This window comes from Oncorhynchus kisutch, linkage group LG3, assembly GCF_002021735.2.
Source record: "Oncorhynchus kisutch isolate 150728-3 linkage group LG3, Okis_V2, whole genome shotgun sequence".
NCBI classification, from domain to species: Eukaryota; Metazoa; Chordata; class Actinopteri; order Salmoniformes; family Salmonidae; genus Oncorhynchus; species Oncorhynchus kisutch.
In genome coordinates, this window is record NC_034176.2 from 35,963,453 (window position 1) to 35,982,163 (window position 18,711).

The 18,711-nt window shown below is 48.6% G+C and overlaps 1 protein-coding gene across 13 annotated transcripts in view; it reads left to right on the forward strand.

The window, feature by feature from the left end:
* LOC109881845 (armadillo repeat protein deleted in velo-cardio-facial syndrome homolog) overlaps positions 1-18,711 on the forward strand; it is a 235,978-nt gene that overhangs the window by 179,445 nt on the left and 37,822 nt on the right. For all 13 annotated transcript variants that reach the window (XM_031805122.1, XM_031805146.1, XM_031805128.1 and 10 more), the window contains 2 exons: positions 2,637-3,139; positions 11,089-11,272. In XM_031805122.1, coding sequence (XP_031660982.1) covers positions 2,637-3,139; positions 11,089-11,272 — 687 coding nt within the window. The remainder of the gene's footprint in view (positions 1-2,636; positions 3,140-11,088; positions 11,273-18,711) is intronic.

Below are 18,711 nucleotides of genomic sequence, written 5' to 3' on the forward strand. Positions count from 1 at the left end.
GAAGTTACCTGTGGTGCTGATGTTTAGGCCAAGGTATGTATAGTTTTTTGTGTGCTCTAGGGCAACAGTGTCTAGATGGAATTTGTATTTGTGGTCCTGGTGACTGGACCTTTTTGGAACACCATTATTTTGGTCTTACTGAGATATACTGTCAGGGCCCAGGTCTGACAGAATCTGTGCATAAGATCTAGGTGCTGCTGTAGGCCCTCCTTGGTTGGTGACAGAAGCACCAGATCATCAGCAAACAGCAGACATTTGACTTCGGATTCTAGCAGGGGGAGGCCGGGTGCTGCAGACTTTTCTAGTGCCCGTGCCAATTCGTTGATATACATGTTGAAGAGGGTGGGGCTTAAGCTGCATCCCTGTCTAACCCCACGACCCTGTGTGAAGAAATGTGTGTGTTTTTTGCCAATTTTAACCGCACACTTGTTGTTTGTGTACATGGATTTTATAATGTCGTATGTTTTACCCCCAACACCACTTTCCATCAGTTTGTATAGCAGACCCTCATGCCAGATTGAGTCGAAGGCTTTTTTGAAATCAACAAAGCATGAGAAGACTTTGCCTTTGTTTTGGTTTGTTTGGTTGTCAATTAGGGTGTGCAGGGTGAATACATGGTCTGTTGTACGGTAATTTGGTAAAAAGCCAATTTGACATTTGCTCAATACATTGTTTTCATTGAGGAAATGTACGAGTCTGCTGTTAATAATAATGCAGAGGATTTTCCCAAGGTTACTGTTGACACATATTCCACGGTAGTTATTGGGGTCAAATTTGTCTCCACTTTTGTGGATTGGGGTGATCAGTCCTTGGTTCCAAATATTGGGGAAGATGCCAGAGCTAAGTATGATGTTAAAGTGTTTTAGTACAGCCAATTGGAATTTGTTGTCTGTATATTTGATCATTTCATTGAGGATACCATCAACACCACAGGCCTTTTTGGGTTGGAGGGTTTTTATTTTGTCCTGTAACTCATTCAATGTAATTGGAGAATCCAGTGGGTTCTGGTAGTCTTTAATAGTTGATTCTAAGATCTGTATTTGATCATGTATATGTTTTTGCTCTTTATTCTTTGTTATAGAGCCAAAAAGATTGGAGAAGTGGTTTACCCATACATCTCCATTTTGGATAGATAATTCTTTGTGTTGTTGTTTGTTTAGTGTTTTCCAATTTTCCCAGAAGTGGTTAGAGTCTATGGATTCTTCATTTGCATTGAGCTGATTTCTGACATGCTGTTCCTTCTTTTTCCGTAGTGTATTTCTGTATTGTTTTAGTGATTCATCATAGTGAAGGCGTAGACTCAGGTTTTCCGGGTCTCTATGTTTTTGGTTGGACAGGTTTCTCAATTTCTTTCTTCGATTTTTGCATTCTTCATCAAACCATTTGTCATTATTGTTAATTTTCTTCGGTTTTCTATTTGAGATTTTTAGATTTGATAGGGAAGCTGAGAGGTCAAATATACTGTTAAGATTTTCTACTGCCAAGTTTACACCTTCACTATTACAGTGGAACGTTTTACCCAGGAAATTGTCTAAAAGGGATTGAATTTGTTGTTGCCTAATTGTTTTTTGGTAGGTTTCCAAACTGCATTCCTTCCATCTATAGCATTTCTTAATGTTACTCAGTTCCTTTGGCTTTGATGCCTCATGATTGAGTATTGCTCTGTTTAAGTAGACTGTGATTTTGCTGTGGTCTGATAGGGGTGTCAGTGGGCTGACTGTGAACGCTCTGAGAGACTCTGGGTTGAGGTCAGTGATAAAGTAGTCTACAGTACTACTGCCAAGAGATGAGCTATAGGTGTACCTACCATAGGAGTCCCCTCGAAGCCTACCGTTGACTATGTACATACCCAGCGTGCGACAGAGCTGCAGGAGTTGTGACCCGTTTTTGTTGGTTATGTTGTCATAGTTGTGCCTAGGGGGGCATATGTGGGAGGGAATGCTGTCACCTCCAGGCAGGTGTTTGTCCCCCTGTGTTCTGTGTCCGGTTCTGGCATTTAGGTCGCATTTAGGTCTCTCTCTGTCTCTGTCTCTCTGTCTGTCTCTGTCTCTCTCCGCAAACCCCAGCACCCCCAATATTAATACGAGAGAAAGGCAAAAGAGAACATGGCTCCGAGACTATAGAGATGATTAATAAGTGCCGCCTGTTTGTTAATGACGGGAGCTGTTTTTCCGGGCCTCACTGGCTGGGAGGCCCTCTGACAGAGGTAATAACAGAGCAGCCTTGTCGCTCCCCGTCTCTGTCCTCTTATCTCTCGCACCTGTCTCTTCACCTCTCCTTCGCCCCTTCCTGTCTCCTTTTTCCCTCCATTCAATCCTTCCTACCTCACTTGGCCTTTCTCAACTCTTATTCCCCCCTCTCTTTTTCTTGTAATCCCTCTTATACAAATTCCACTAAATGCTCCCTCCATCGGTTGTAGTAGTGTTAAGCTCGCTGTCATAGACAGTGAATTGTAAACCATTGTCCTTGTACAGAACACATCCAGCTACAAATCCATCCAGCTAGATGTAAAAATCCTTCAAACAATGTTACATGACCTTTCCTCAAACGTACAAACTTCTCCCTCTCTCTCTCTCTCTCTCTCTCTCTTTCTCTCTCTCTCTCTCTCTCTCTCTCTCTCTCTCTCTCTCTCCCAGGGGGTACGATGACCCCATCGAGGCAGAGCTGGTTGACGAGCGACACCCCTACATCCATGGCATGTACGCGGCCCCCCTGGCCCAGCCCGAGAGGGGGAGCATGGCCAGCCTGGACCGCCTGGCTGGCCGCCGCTCGCCCTCCATAGACAGCATCCGCAAGGACCCGCGCTGGCGTGACCCTGACCTGCAAGAGGTCATCGCCATGCTGGGCCACCCTATCGACCCGGTCAAGTCCAACGCCGCCGCCTACCTGCAGCACCTGTGCTACGAGAACGACAAGATCAAGAAGGATGTGCGCCAGCTGAAGGGGATCCCTGTGCTGGCAGGGTTGCTGGACCACCCCAAGGCTGAGGTCCACCGCAAGGCCTGTGGAGCCCTGAGGAACATCTCCTACGGCAAGGACCACGACAACAAGGTGGCCATCAAGAACTGCGATGGTATCCCAGCCCTCATCCGCCTGCTGAGGAAGACCAACGACATGGAGGTCCGTGAGCTCATCACAGGTGAGGAATCCGTGTACCCTCATGGGAAGACTGGCTGCCCCCCCCCCCGTCCAGAAGTAATCCAGTCACTAACCAAAACTAGCTGCAGCTTATCTTCTGTAAATAGTACAGTAAATATTAGGCATACTAGCCTTTTGTTTGTAACGTACAAATGCTTTTTTCCCTCCGACTTAAAAATGTGTTACTCAGGTACGTTGTGAAAACCAGCATGACCTGGGGAATTAATGTACTGTTGTAGAATGTCATTTCTAAGTCACGTCCTGTTATTCAATAACTGTATTCTCTGTTAGGGCATTGTTCTGTTGTGGTCAGGAGGCGTTATTGAAGCATGTCCTGTATACTGTACGAGTCCTGTATACTGTACGAGAGAGCTATACTTAACAAAAATATAAACGCAACATGTAAAGTGTTGGTCCCAAGGTTCATGAGCTGAAATAAAAGATCCCAGAAATGTTCCATATGCAAAGAAACGTATTTCTCTAATATTTTGGCCACAAATTTGTTTACGTCCCTTTTTAGTGAGCATGTGTCCTTTGCCAAGATAATCCATCCACTTGACAGGTGAGGCATATCAAGAAGCTGATTAAACCACATAATCATTACACAGATGCACCTTGTGCTGGGGACAATAAAAATCCACTTTAATATGTGCAGTTTTGTCACACAGCAAGCCGCAGATGTCTGAAGAGTGCAATTGCGTTTCTGGCTGAAGGAATGTCCACCAGAGCTGTTGACAGATAATTTTGTTAATTTCTCGACCATAAGCCACCTCAACGTTGTTTTAGAGAATTCGGCAGAATGTCCAACCAGCCTCACAATCGCAGACCCAGGACCTCAACATCCGGCTTCTTCACCTGCAGGATCTTCTGAGACCAGACACCCGGACAGCTGATGAAACTGTGGCTTTGCACAACCAAATTTCTCTACACAAACTGTCAGAAACCGTCACAGGGAAGCTCATCTGCGTGCGCGGCGTCCTCACCAGTGTCCTGACCTGACTTAACTCGGCAAATACTCACCGTCCATGGCCACTGGCACGCTGGAGAAGTGTGCTCTTCACGGATTAATCCTGGTTTCAACTCTACCGGGCTGATGCAAACAGAGTGTATGGCATTCTGTGGGCTAGCGGTTTGCCGATGTCAACGTTGTGAACAGTGTGTCCCATGGTGGGGTTATGGTATGGATGGGCATAAGCTATGGACAACAAACACAATTACATTTTATCGATGATAATTTGAATGCACAGATATCCTGAGGCTCATTGTCGTGCCATTCATCCGCTGCCATCACGTTTCAGCATGATACTGATCGGCCCCATGACGCAAAGATCGGTACACAATTCCTTCCATGGCCTGCATACTACCAGACATGTCGCTCATTGAGCATGTTTGGGATGCTCTGGGTAGACTCATATGACAGCGCATTCCAGGTCCTGCCAATATCCAGCAACTTTTCACAGCCATTGAAGAGGAGTGGAACAACAGGCCACAATCAACAGCCTTATCAACTCTATGTGAAGGAGATGAACCACAGCCAGTTCCGTTTTTTGCAGGGAAAGGTTGACGTTGAACTGACAATTGTTTTATAGGCACACAGGAAGTGGTCTTTATAATTCGTTTATTTTTCCCTGGGTGTTTCATCCTCCTGGATAGGCCTATGGCTATTTTCCATTCACAGATAGTTTTGAAGATAGATTTGTAGGCAAACAGCTGCTAAACAGGTGTTCATTCCACTTGTTCTCTACTTCCATAAAAAATGCATCGAGATGCCGAGCGAGCTGACAAGGTACAAATCTGTCGTTCTGCCCCTGAACAAGGCAGTTAACCCATTGTTCCTAGGCCGTCATTGTAAATCAGAATTTGTTCTTAACTGACTTGCCTAGTTAAATTAAGGTCAAATAAATAGTCTGGCGGCGTTAGTAGTAGTGCGTCAGCATACCTCTCCAGAGGAAAAAGCTGTTGTAATGTGGTCCAGGTAGGTAAGGCCAGGGGAGTGAATGGGGACAGGAGGGTAGGCCAATGCCACATGAAAGGACCAACCAATGACCGCTCTATAAAGGATTCAGCTGCAGTCCTCCTGCTTCCCAACTCGGCATTTAATGGAAATATAAACCCACCACCACCACCATCCATTCCAGTCGGGATTTATTCTATATAAGCCCCCTGTGTGGTAGGATGAGGAGAGAGGAGAGAGGAGAGCGTAAGGGTTCAGGCGGAGACTTGGAGTGGCACTTGAGTTCACTTTGTGGCCCAGGAAATGGTACTGCTCTTTTTGAAGTTGGTGAGGAAAGAAACGTGTTTGTGTGTGTCGGCCGCTGCTGCCTGGCCCAGGGTTGCTTACACAGTTCGGGGTCTGACACACACACACACACACTTCTGTGGATTGGTGCTGCTCGTGGCCTGGCCACCCTACTGCGATCTAGGCAGGGGCCAGCTGTTCATCTGCTATCAGCACACAAACACGCGCTCTCTCGACACGCCCGTGCACGCGCTCCCTAGACACGCCCGTGCACGCGCTCCCTAGACACGTCCGTGCACGCGCTCCCTAGACACGTCCGTGCACGCGCTCCCTAGACACGTCCGTGCACGCGCTCCCTAGACACGTCCGTGCACGCGCTCCCTAGACACGCCCGTGCACGCGCTCCCTAGACACGCCCGTGCACGCGCTCCCTAGACACGCCCGTGCACGCGCTCCCTAGACACGCCCGTGCACGCGCTCCCTAGACACGCCCGTGCACGCGCTCCCTAGACACGCCCGTGCACGCGCTCCCTAGACACGCCCGTGCACGCGCTCCCTAGACACGCCCGTGCACGCGCTCCCTAGACACGCCCGTGCACGCGCTCCCTAGACACGCCCGTGCACGCGCTCCCTAGACACGTCCGTGCACGCGCTCCCTAGACACGCCCGTGCACGCGCTCCCTAGACACGCCCGTGCACGCGCTCCCTAGACACGCCCGTGCACGCGCTCCCTAGACACGCCCGTGCACGCGCTCCCTAGACACGCCCGTGCACGCGCTCCCTAGACACGCCCGTGCACGCGCTCCCTAGACACGCCCGTGCACGCGCTCCCTAGACACGCCCGTGCACGCGCTCCCTAGACACGCCCGTGCACGCGCTCCCTAGACACGCCCGTGCACGCGCTCCCTAGACACGCCCGTGCACGCGCTCCCTAGACACGCCCGTGCACGCGCTCCCTCTAGACACGCCCGTGCACGCGCTCCCTCTAGACACGCCCGTGCACGCGCACTCTCTAGACACGTGGCCTGCCTGTCACCGGTTATTCTACTTATTTACATGACCTAGCTCCTCCTGTAACGGCCCTTCTTCATCCCCTCTACTACCAACCACATATCTCACATAAACACACACACATACAGTTCCATAACTTCTCCCAGCTGCCGTGGCCGCCGCCTCCACTCTCCTGGACTCTGTCATCTCTACTCAGCAATTAGCCTGTGACGCATGTGACAGCAGTAGGAGAGTTACAGCCTAGCCCCGCTGCATGGCTAATATGTATGTTAGTCCCAAATCACCCCTCTCTCTCGCTCGCTCGCTCGCTATTGAATGGCAGGAGGGAGGGAGAGGTGTAATGGGCAGCTCTAAGTGAATGGGCCTGTTAGAGCAGCATGTCGGCAGTAGCCAGCACCCAGGAAATTGAATTAGCCGCCCAGGGCCCTGGGAGGGAGGAAAGTACTGGTCCACCTCCCATTTTCCCTGGCCTGGCCTGCCTCGGCTTGGCTTTCATTACCATCCATTACCTTGGGATTTGATTAGGGAGGTTGAGGGAGGCCAGGCCAGGGATGCTTCAGGTTCTTAAGGGGAAAGAGTGAAGAAACGGAATACTTTAGAATTGGCACTGTGTTGGAGGTACAGGCCGACATGCAGTGATGTGAAAGAGTCGGTGCCCCAAGACTTATTTAACACCCTCTTCAAAGAGGTAGGGTTTCAGATGTTTTGGGAAGATTGACTCAGCCTCCCGGGTGGCGCAGTGGTCTAAGGCACTGCATTGCAGTGCTTGCTGTGCCACCAGAGACTCTAGGTTCGAGCCCAGGCTCTGTCACAGCCGGCCACGACCGGGAGGTCCATTTGGCCTAGCGTCGTCCGGGTTAGGGAGGGTTTGGCCGGTAGGGATATCCTTGTCTTATCGCGCACTAGCGGCGGGCAAGGCGCAGTGCGCACTGACCAGGTCGCTAGGTGCACAGTGTTTCCTCCGACACATTGGTGCGGCTGGGTTGGATGCGCGCTGTGTTAAGAAGCAGTGCGGCTTGGTTGTTTTGTGTTTCGGAGGATGCATGGCTCTCAACCTTCGTCTCTCCCGAGCCCGTACGGGCATTGTAGCGATGAGACAAGATAGTAACTCTAACAACTAGATACCACGAAAAAGGGGGATAAAAAAATATTATAAAAAATATATATATTGAAGACTCCGCTGACCTGCCTTTAGGGGAAGCTTGTTGCACTATTGGGGTGCCAGGACAGACAATAGCTTTGATTGGGCTGAGCGGGAGCTTCCCTCCCCTAGGGGTGGGAGGTCCAAGAGACCAGAGGTGGGTGGAACGGAGTGCTTGGGTTGGGATGTAGGGTTTGGGCATAGCCTGAAGGTAAGGAGGGGCAGTTTCCCTTGGTCCTCCGTCGACAAGCACCAGGGTCTTGATGACGATGCGAGCTTCGACTGGAATCCAGTGGCGTGTGCGGAGGAGCAGAGTGACGGAGAATTTAGGAAGGTTGAACACCGGTCGGGCTGCTTCGTTTTGGGGTTTGATGGCACAAGCGGGGAGCCTGCCCAACAGAGTTGCTGTAGTCTAGATGGCAGCTGACGTGCCTGGATTAGGACCTGCTCCACTTCCTGTGTGAGGGGAAAGGTCGCACTCTACTGATGTTGTAGAGCATGAACCTGCAGGAGCGAGTCACTGCTTTGATGTTTGCAGAGAACGACAGGGTGTTGTCCGTTGTCATGCCAAGTTTCTTTGAACTCTGGGAAGGTGACGCCGCAGAGTTGTCAACTATGATGGCGAGGTCTTGGAGCGGGCAGGCTTTCCCCAGAGGAAGAGGAGCGCCGTTTTGTCTTGCTTCTGGAGGCGGTGGGCGGACATCCAAGCTGAGATGTCTGCCAGGCACGCAGAGATCTGTGTCGCCACCTGGATTTCAGAAGGTGGAAGGAAAAGATCAGTGGCGTGTCATCTGCATAGCAAATGATTGGAGAGACCATGTGAGGATATGACAGAGCAGAGTTAAAGAAAAAAAGAGTGAGCGCACGTGGTGCAGACACCGATCATCTCCACGCCACCTGGTAGGAGCAACACGCCAGGTAGGATGCAATCCAGGAGTGTGCAGAGCCTGAGACGTCCAACTAAAACACATTTGAAAAACTTTGATGTCATGGAGTCCTTATAGCTGTAGATCTATGAATTTGAGTGGTTACATTTCTCCAGCCCCATCTGTAAATATTGGCAGCATTGTTTTACTATATTACAGTAGTTGAGGTCTCCTGCTTGCTGATTGGTCACTAATTGTCCACAATATGCAGTAGATTGCATTGTACTCCCTGTCTGGACTATCAAAGATGGTGGATTGTACCGTTGGTGTACAAAACATTAAGAAGACCGTCCTAATATATATTTTTCCCGCCTCAGCGTCAATTCATCGGGGCATGGACTCTACAAGGTGTCGAAAGTGTTCCACAGGGATGCTGGCCCATGTTGAGTCCAATGCTTTTCACAGTCGAGTTGGCTAGATTCTTGATGCTCATGGGGAACTGTTGAGTTTGGAAAACCCAGCGGTGTTGCAGTTCTTGACACAAAACTCCCATACCCCGTTCGAAGGCACTTAAATCGTTTGCCTTGCCCATTCACCCTCTGAATGCCACACATACACAATCCATGTCTCAATTGTCTCAATGCTTAAAAATCCTTCTTTAACCAGTCTCCTCCCCTTCATCTACCCTGATTTGAAGTGGATTTAATAGTGATCTCAATAAGGGATCATAACTTTAACCAGGTCAGTCTGTCATGGAAAGAGCATGGAAAGAGCATGTTAATGTTATGTATGTTGGCTATGGGTGGCTGCTGCTGGCTGCTTGTTGACCATTACGTGATGTCAACTAATTTGTCACCAATTGTCCATATTCTAGCAATTTGATTGCACTGTTCCTGCTATTGTTGACTATACCAGTCATTTCTGTAGACTACCGTTGGTTGCTTGTTGACTTCTTGTTCACCGCCTGTTTACTGCTGGTAGTCAGAGCCAATGGAGTGACGCTAATGGTCCAGTGTTGGAGATGATCAACTCAGTAGTCCCCCAGGCAGCAGCTCAGTCCCCCAGGCAGCAGCTCAGTCCCCCAGGCAGCAGCTCAGTCCCCCAGGCAGCAGCTCAGTCCCCCAGGCAGCAGCTCAGTCCCCCAGGCAGCAGCTCAGTCCCCCAGGCAGCAGCTCAGTAGTCCCCCAGGCAGCAGCTCAGTAGTCCCCCAGGCAGCAGCTCAGTAGTCCCCCAGGCAGCAGCTCAGTAGTCCCCCAGGCAGCAGCTCAGTAGTCCCCCAGGCAGCAGCTCAGTAGTCCCCCAGGCAGCAGCTCTGTAGTCCCCCAGGCAGCAGCTCTGTAGTCCCCCAGGCAGCAGCTCTGTAGTCCCCCAGGCAGCAGCTCTGTAGTCCCCCAGGCAGCAGCTCTGTAGTCCCCCAGGCAGCAGCTCTGTAGTCCCCCAGGCAGCAGCTCTGTAGTCCCCCAGGCAGCAGCTCTGTAGTCCCCCAGGCAGCAGCTCTGTAGTCCCCCAGGCAGCAGCTCTGTAGTCCCCCAGGCCGCAGCTCTGTAGTCCCCCAGGCCGCAGCTCAGTCGTCCCCCAGGCCGCAGCTCAGTCGTCCCCCAGGCCGCAGCTCAGTCGTCCCCCAGGCAGCAGCTCAGTCCCCCAGCTACCAGTCTCCTCTCGCCACGGCTGCCACCACATCTCCTGTTGTACATGCCCGAGTGCCACAATAACACGCCAATGAAACGAGTCAAACGAACCTCTAGCAAATACGACATGGCTCTTCTCTTAACGCCACATAGAGGGCTCAGTTCTGCCTCTCTGGTAAGCTCTGGTCCATGTTACGTGTGCTAAGGCCTCCACTGACTAATGGCCTTGCAGAGTGGAGGCCATTTTCAGCTGTAAGTACAGATGTAGTTATTGTTGTCGGAGGGAGACTCAAATCTCAAATCATAAATTAACCACACGAGCGAGACTGAAGGTATTTTTTAGATTTGGGCCCGCCAAGGTTTTTATAGTGTGCAGTCAGCATGATATGACGGCGAAAATATTGACCAGGCAGAAACCGTGCATAAGTCTGTGTGTGTATAAGATTTAGCCAAACTCTTTAGCTCCTGGCTGTTATTCTTCTGCCTAGGAAATCAATACTTTCTGAAATAAGATAAACTGTTTCATCTTGTTACCATTCCTCCCTCACTGGGCCTTGTCTGGGGGTGGGGTAGAGGGGAGCTACAGTTCATAAAAACAAAGATGGGACTCTGTGTGTGTGTGTGTGGACTACAGTGGATTCTGTAGTATTTAGTTTTCCACAAACCGGAGGTCTTGCCCTGGTACATCCATTTATGTGAAATCCCTCCTGATTCTATCTCTATTGCAACTGTTGCCAGGCTCCATGCTGGCTCTAAACCTGTTCTCACCGTGTGTGTGTGTGTGTGTGTCTCGCCTCCCATTCCTCCCTCTCTCTGAGATTACAGGATTCACAGGCTCAGTGATTGAATTATGCTCAGTGTGAGACACAGCTATCTCTCTCCTCACTGTGAGAGAAACTAAGACTTTGCTCTCGCTGTGTGTTTTACATGTTACTGGTAAATGGTTTCATTTTGCCTGAACGACGGTTCCCTCAGACGTGAAAGGAATCGGCGAATGACAGTTTTTCCTTCATCAATTTCTCTCCCTCTGCTCCTCTCCCGATCCCCCTCCCTCCCTCGCCCTAGGGACCCTGTGGAACCTGTCTTCCTATGAGCCTCTGAAGATGGTGATTATAAACCACGGGCTTCAGACTATGACCAACGAGGTCATCATCCCCCACTCAGGCTGGGAGCACGAGCCCAACGAGGACTCCAAGCCCCGCGACGCAGAGTGGACCACCGTCTTCAAGAACACCTCTGGTTGTCTGAGGTAATAGCTTGCGTGAGGCCTGATACCCACGCTCCTCTTAAAGGTACTTCCTGCCATAGGAAAAAGTGAAGCAGATCAAAAGATGGTTAATATGATCCAGCAGCAGGGCCCATGGTACAATGCATATGGACCTGCCAGGCCACCACTCGCACTTCAACCACAGAGGTTATTCTCTGAATGAGAGAGGGAGCTGAAAGACCTTTTCAACCAGTGTATCTGATATTGAAAGGATAGCGATCGATGGTCTCTGCTGCTGTGGCAATTAGCAGTGCTATTAACAGACCCCTGTACAGGCAGAACCAGAGACCTTAGAGGTCGTCTGAGCAACCTGATGCTTGATTAGTACTTCCGTGGCCACAAGGGCTTACCGCAACGGTTACAACTGCCGTAACGACATTAGCCCTTGTAAATACGCATCACCTTCTCCCTGATCGTAAAGGTTGTGAGTGGATGGAGGGGGGCGGTTGGGTCGATTGGGACTGGATTAAATTAGTGTGTAGATTTATACCAATCAGGTGACAGGTTGGTGAGGAAGCCATGTTTTCCTCACTCACTTGATTCAGATTCTCACATTCTCCTCAATGTGTTGCAGCTGTGGATTAGGGTATGCCTCCATAGCCTTCTCTCAAAGGGTAACATGATCCAACTGTGTGTTCATCTGGAGAAAGTAGTTGGCTAGTCCAGTCTCTAGCAACTGTCATTCAAGACTACTGCCCCTCTCTATACTGACTGACCTTGTAGGGAAAGTGTTCAAAGAGGAAGCCAGAGGCTGAGCCTGAGGGGGTGTAATATAGCCCCAGATAATGACTTCTGTCTACTGCTGTGTGTGTGTGTGTCCCCACCCCGACACACACACACACACACTGGAGATAAGTCTATAGGAAGTCTGGATGTCTGCGTTAAGCCAAAGGTCCAACAGGAGGTAGTGGTTCTAATAAAAATGTAGTAGCTTCAATGTCTTTGAATTGGCCGTTTGCATATTGGCTGTGACTCTCTACTAGTGTCCATTTTGCCAGTTTGACTTTGTTTTTAAAGCGTGTGAGGTTAATGTCAGACAATGTTGGAGATTAGATAGTAGTTCTTTCTCCTGACGTGACTTGGACCTTGTGTTATGGCAGTATGTCACCCTACAGAAACACAACAGATATGTGTGTGTTGTCCTCTGTCCCAGCTATATGCTGCCTGCATCCCGCCCAGCCCCAGCCAGTCTGACCCCCAGTCCCTAATCCACTGCAGCTCAGCTCAGCAGTCACTGCGGTCTGTTGATCAGGATCCAACCAATCCCACCACCCTCCAACACCCCACCAACCCCCTGCAGTTTTGGTCTAATGTAACACATTCCAGATTAACGTTCTTGTGTTTTGCTTGTTTGGTACTCTCTCTCGCCATCTTTCTTTCTCTCGCTCTCTCTCACACACACACACACACTCTTGATATCAGGATGTATTTTATTTTGCTTGGTGACCTGGGTAAGGAAGTAGACGGAGGCTGAGGGTTTGATCCGGCTGGCTGTCCTTAGATTACACCACTCCCTCCCTAGAGAAGCTGCTGCCTCCTCTTGCCCCATTTCACTTTAATCAATGTAATCAAGTTTGCCTCTCATCTGGCCAGCAGCACATTACAGTGGCTCCATCCCAAATGGTAACCTGTTCCCCAAAGGACCAAAAGGGCTCTGGTCAAAATGTAGTGCACTATATAGGAATAGGGTGCCATTTGCGACAGAGCCTATGTCAGTGGTTCTGACAGGGGGAGGGCTATTGTATAGTAGTAGAGGTGACTGCTGCTGAGTTAGAGGTCCGATATAGCTGGATGTGGATGCCCTCTGATGAAGAGGGCAGCTGATTGCTCCTCCCCATGGGTCTTGCTCTCTCTGTGTGTGTGTGTGTGTGTGTGTGTGTGTGTGTGTGTGTGTGTGTGTGTGTGTGTGAGTTCACTGTGTGTCTCACCCATCCCACAGGGTCATACAGGGCACCTTGTACTAGCCACGTATTACATCTCTCTATCTCTCTCTCTCCCCCTCTCTCTACGTTACCTGCTGCTGAGTGTGTCTCCATGGCGACGGAAACCAACAACACACTGTTTGCTGGTCAGAGGCAGATTTGAGATCTGCTGATGTATGGGAGATTAAGTTAGTCATGCCTTGACAGAGCAGCACTTTTGGCATTGTTTCCTTCTGGAAGGATTTGTATTTATTTTATTTAACCTTTTATTTAACTAGGGAAGTCGGTTAAGAACAAATTCTTTTTTACATTGATGGCCTTCCCCAGCCAAACCCGGACAAAGCTGGGCCAATTATTTGCCGCCCTATGGGACTCCCAATACCGGCCGGTTGTGATACAGCCTGGAATCGAACCAGGTTCTGTAGTGACGCCTCTAGCACTGATATGCAGTGCCTTAGATCGCTGTGCCACTCGTGAGCCCTCAAAGGATGAGCGTGTCCATACTCCTACACTGTCAAATAAGGTTGTGTGTGTGAGAGGAAGTCCTTTAAGCTGTGTCCTTTTTACCAGGCCTACCATCGACCTTGTGACGACGGACATGGTGGGGTCTTCATCAGTGAGGCAGTCTCATTCTAACCCTCTCCCAGAGGACAGCCTATTGTCCCTTTATGGCCACATGTCACAATGACTGACCTCTCAGCCTAGTTAGTTGATATACATCCACACAATGGACACAGACACACACGCCCTCCGTCAAATCCGCAGATTGACATTGAAACACACACGCACACAGATTGACACCCACAACAGATGCACTTTCTAGAAAAAGGGATAATCAAACACCTGCCAATAAAATAAGCACACTTCCCACTTTGTATGTCTGCCCAAGTACACACACACCTCCCTGCCTGTCAAATCATTCCCTTTTGGATGCTCCTTGGTGGCCTTTATGGGTGGAAGTTATTCCTCTGAGCCAAAAGAGGGGTTTTAATTCTATTAATTTATTTAGAATTTTATTTGGCACATGCACCAAATGCAACGGGTATAGACTTTACTGTGAAATGCTTACTTACTAGCCTTTTACCAACAATGCAGAGTTAAAAAGTAAGACATTTAGCATGAGCAAAGGCGCTATATACAAGGAGCAACGGTACTGAGTCAATGTGCAGGGGTATGCAGTAGTTGAGATATGTACATGTAGGTAGGGGGTCAAAGTGACTAGACGATCAAGATGGATAATAAACAGAGTAGCAGCAGCGTATGTGGAGCGTGTTAGTGTGTGTGTGGTGTCAGTGTGTGGGTAGATTCCAGTGAGTGTGCATAATCGGTGCACAAAAGGGTCAGTGTAAATAGTCCCGGTAGCCATTTGGTTAACTGTTCAGCAGTATTATGGATTTGGGTAGAAGCTGTTAAGGAGCCTTTTGGTCCCAGACTTGGCGGTCCAGTACAACTTGCCGTGCAGAAGCAGTCTATGGCTTGGTGGCTGGGGTCTTTTGACAATTGTTTGGTCCTTCATCTGACACCGCCTGGTAAAGAGGTCCTGGATGGCAGGGAGCACGCCCCCAGTCATATACTGGGCCGTTTGCGTCAAATCAAAGTTTATTGGTCGCGTACACAGATTTGCAGATGTTATTGCAGGTGTCACTAAATACTTGTTTCTAGCTTCAACAGTTCAGTAATAATACCTAGCAATACAAAACTGTGTGTATGGAAAATATATGACTAGAAAACGTGTGTACAGCAGTAGTTATATAGTTTGAGTCATGACTAGAATACAGTATATACATATAAAATGAGTAAAACTGTATGTAACGATTATTCAAATGACCAGTGTTCAATGACTCTATGTACATAGGGCAGGGTACTAGACCGGCTAAGAGTGACTTTCGGTCCCAGCTTTGATGTCCCAGTACTGTAGTCTCCTCTAGATGGTAGCGGGGCGAACATGCCGTGGCTCGGGTGGCTGAAGTCCTTGACAATCTTCTGTGACAACGGGTAATGTAGATGTCGTGGATGGCAGGCAGTGTTCCCCCGATGAGACGTTGGGCTGACCGCACCACCCTCTGGAGAGCCCTGTGGTTGCAAAATGTGCAATCTATCCACGGTTTTTGGTTTGGGAAACTTGTAATTGTCACAGTGGGAACAACATGCTCTATGCACTTCCTGACGAACCCTGTCACCGAGTCAGTGTATATTTCGATACTATTCTCAGAGGCGACCCGGAACATTTCCCAGTCAGCGTGATCAAAACAATCTTGACGTATAGATTCCGATTGGTTACTGGGATTTCCCGCCCATACTCTCCCCTTTCCCAGGAAAGGAAGTGTGAGGTTATTTCTATGAACAGCCTGACGTAAAATGGAACTGTTAAATTTGATGCCATTTCAACATCTGGCTTCTCTACGGGCCACGTCCAAAACTCTCTGCTTATCTGCATGATCAATCATCAACTCTCAGGGTGAGAACGGACAGTGCATCGCATTATGGTGCGCAGTTCACAATGCATGTATCATCTCATCATGCTAACTTTTCTTATTGTGAAAGGTGGGAAGTACTACGTTTGCTGCAGCATAGCCTAGGGTACAGTAATATAAGGACTGAATGTGTGTCTAATTTACACATCTCCAACTGGTTTCGGGGGTCACCGTATTTTTTTTATCTTCAAGTCATTTTGTAAAATTCCAGATGCAAAGTTTTAAAACAGCTTATCACTCGAATATCGTTGATTTAAATCAGTGTGCATGCTGTCTTTCTCTCCAATTTCGAAATAGATAAGCTTAATCCTGTTCAATATACAGTATATATACACGGAGTGTACAAAACATTAGGAACACCTTCCTAATATTGAGTTGATCCCCCTTTTGCCCTCAGAACAGCCTCAATTTGTCGGGGCATGCACTCTACAAGGTGTCAACAGCATTCTAGAGCGATGCTGGCCCATGTAGACCCTTATGCTTCCCACAGTTGTGTCAAGTTGGCTGGATGTCTTTTGGGTGGTGGAACATTCTTGATACACACTGGAAACTGTTGAGCCTGGAAAACCCAGCAGCATTGCAGTTCTTGACCCACTCAAACCGGTGCTCCTGGCACCTAGTACCATAGCCTTTTCAAAGGCACTTAAATCTTTTGTCTTGCCCGTTCACCCTCTGAATAGCACATATATACGATCCATGGCGCGATTGTCTCAAGGATTAAAACGAATTCTTTAACCGGTCTACTCCCCTTCATCTACACTGATTTGAAGTGGATTTAACAAGTGACATCAATAAGGGATCATAGCTGTCACCTGGTCAGTCTGTCATGGAACGAGAGGGTGTTTCTAATGTTTTGTATAGTAAGTGTAGTTGTCCTACCCTACCCTTTTTCAGGTCATAAATTCAATGCAGTATTAGCCTTAGATTGAATTGGGTCTAGGGTGTCAGGTAAGGTAGAGGTGATATGATCCTTGACTAGTCTCTCAAAGCACTTCATGATGACAGAAGTGAGTGCTACGGGGCGATAGTCATTTAGTTCAGTTACTTTCGCTTTCTTGGGTACAGGAACAATGGTGGCCATCTTGAAGCAAGTGGGGACAGCAGACTGGGATAGGGAGAGATTGAATATGTCTGTTAACAATCCAGCCAGCTGGTCTGTGCATGCTCTGAGGACGCGGCTTGGGATACCATCTAGGCCGGCAGCCTTGCGAGGGTTAACACGCTTTAATGTCTTACTCACGTCGGCCACGGAGATTGAGTGCCCACAGTCCTTAGCGAGCCGCGTCGCTGGCACCGTGTTATCCTGAAAGTGGGTAAAGATGGTGATCAGCTTATCCGGATGCAAGACGTCGGTGTCCGCGACGTGACTGGTTTTCCCTTTGTAATCCGTGATTGTCTGTAGACCCTGCCACATACGTATAGTGTCTGACCCTTTGGATTGTGACTCCACTTTGTCTATGTACTGTACAAACGTTTTGCCTGTTTGATTGCCTTGAGAGAATAACTACACTGTTTGTATTCAACCATATTCCCCGTCACCTTGCCATGGTTAAATGCGGTGGTTCGCGCTTTCAGTTTTGCACGAAAGCTGCCATCTATCCACGGTTTCTCGTTTGGGTAGGTTTTAATAGTCATAGTGGGTACAAAATCTCCTATACACTTCCTGATGAACTCACTCACCGTATGTTCGTCAATGTTATTCTCAGTCCCAGTCCGCGCGATCAAAACAATCCTGAAGCATGGATTCTGATTGGTCAGACCAGGGTTGAATAGACCTTAGCAAGAGTACTTCCTGTTTGAGTTCCTACCTATAAGGAGGGAGGAGCAAAATGGAGTCGATCAGATTTGCCGAAGGGAGGGCAGGGGAGGGCTTTGTTGGCATTTTGAAAAGTTGAGTAGCAGTGGTCCAGTGTTTTACCAGTGCGAGTACTACAGTCAATGTGTTGGTAGAACTTCAGTAGCGTTTCCCTCATTTGCTTTAAAATCACCAGCTGCAATAAATGCGGCCTCAGGATATGTGGTTTCCAGTTTGCATAAAGTCCAGTGTAGTTCTTTGGGAGCCGTTGTGGTATCGGCTTGAGGGGGATTATACACGGCTGTGACTATAACCAAAGATAATTCTCTTGGTCGGCATTTGATTGAGGTATTCTAGGTTGGATGAACAAAAGGACTTGAGTTCCTGTATGTTATCACAATCACACCATGGGTAGTTAATAATGAAACATACACCCCCGCCTTCTTGCCGTGCTTTATTCCTGTATGCTTTATTCCTGTATGCGTGATGTACTGAGAAGCCAGATGGCTGTATGGACGGGGACAGTATATCCCTAGAGAGCCATGTTACCGTGAAACAGAGTATTTTACAATCGCTGATGTCTCTCTGGAAGGAGATCCTCGCCCTGAGCTAGTCTTCTTTGTTATCCAGAGACGAAACATTAGCAATTAATATACTCGGAAGTGGTGGCTGGTGTGCACGCCTCCTGAGTCGGATTAGAAGTCCACTCCGAATACCTCTTCTCCGCCGGCGGTGTTTTGGAGCAGCCTTTGGAACAAGTTAAATTGCCCTGGGTGGTACGAACAAAGGATCCAATTCGGGAAAGTCACATTCCTGGTCGTAATGCTGGTGAGTTACCGCAGCTCTGATATACAAAAGTTATGTCTGGCTGTATGTAATAACAACACAAAACATTTTCTGTGCTAATAATGTACGAAATAACACAAAGTTGCTTAGGAGCTAGAAGCAGAGCTGCCATATCTGTCACCGCCATTTTACTTGAAGCTCTTGACCCATTTCACTACAGTCCCGTCAATGTTTTATGACTTGGGAATTAGAGTCCCGTATGGTCTGCGGTGTCTGCCTCTCTGTACCATTGATTCGTTTTAATTAGCCCAAAGTGTATAATAGCCCAGGCTTTACCTGAGATGAATGCAATCTGCATCAAAGACATGACTGACTTCCCCCTGTGTGTGTAGGTGTGTGAAAGAGCGGCTGTGTGTATGCACATTTCTGTTTGCAAGTGTGTGC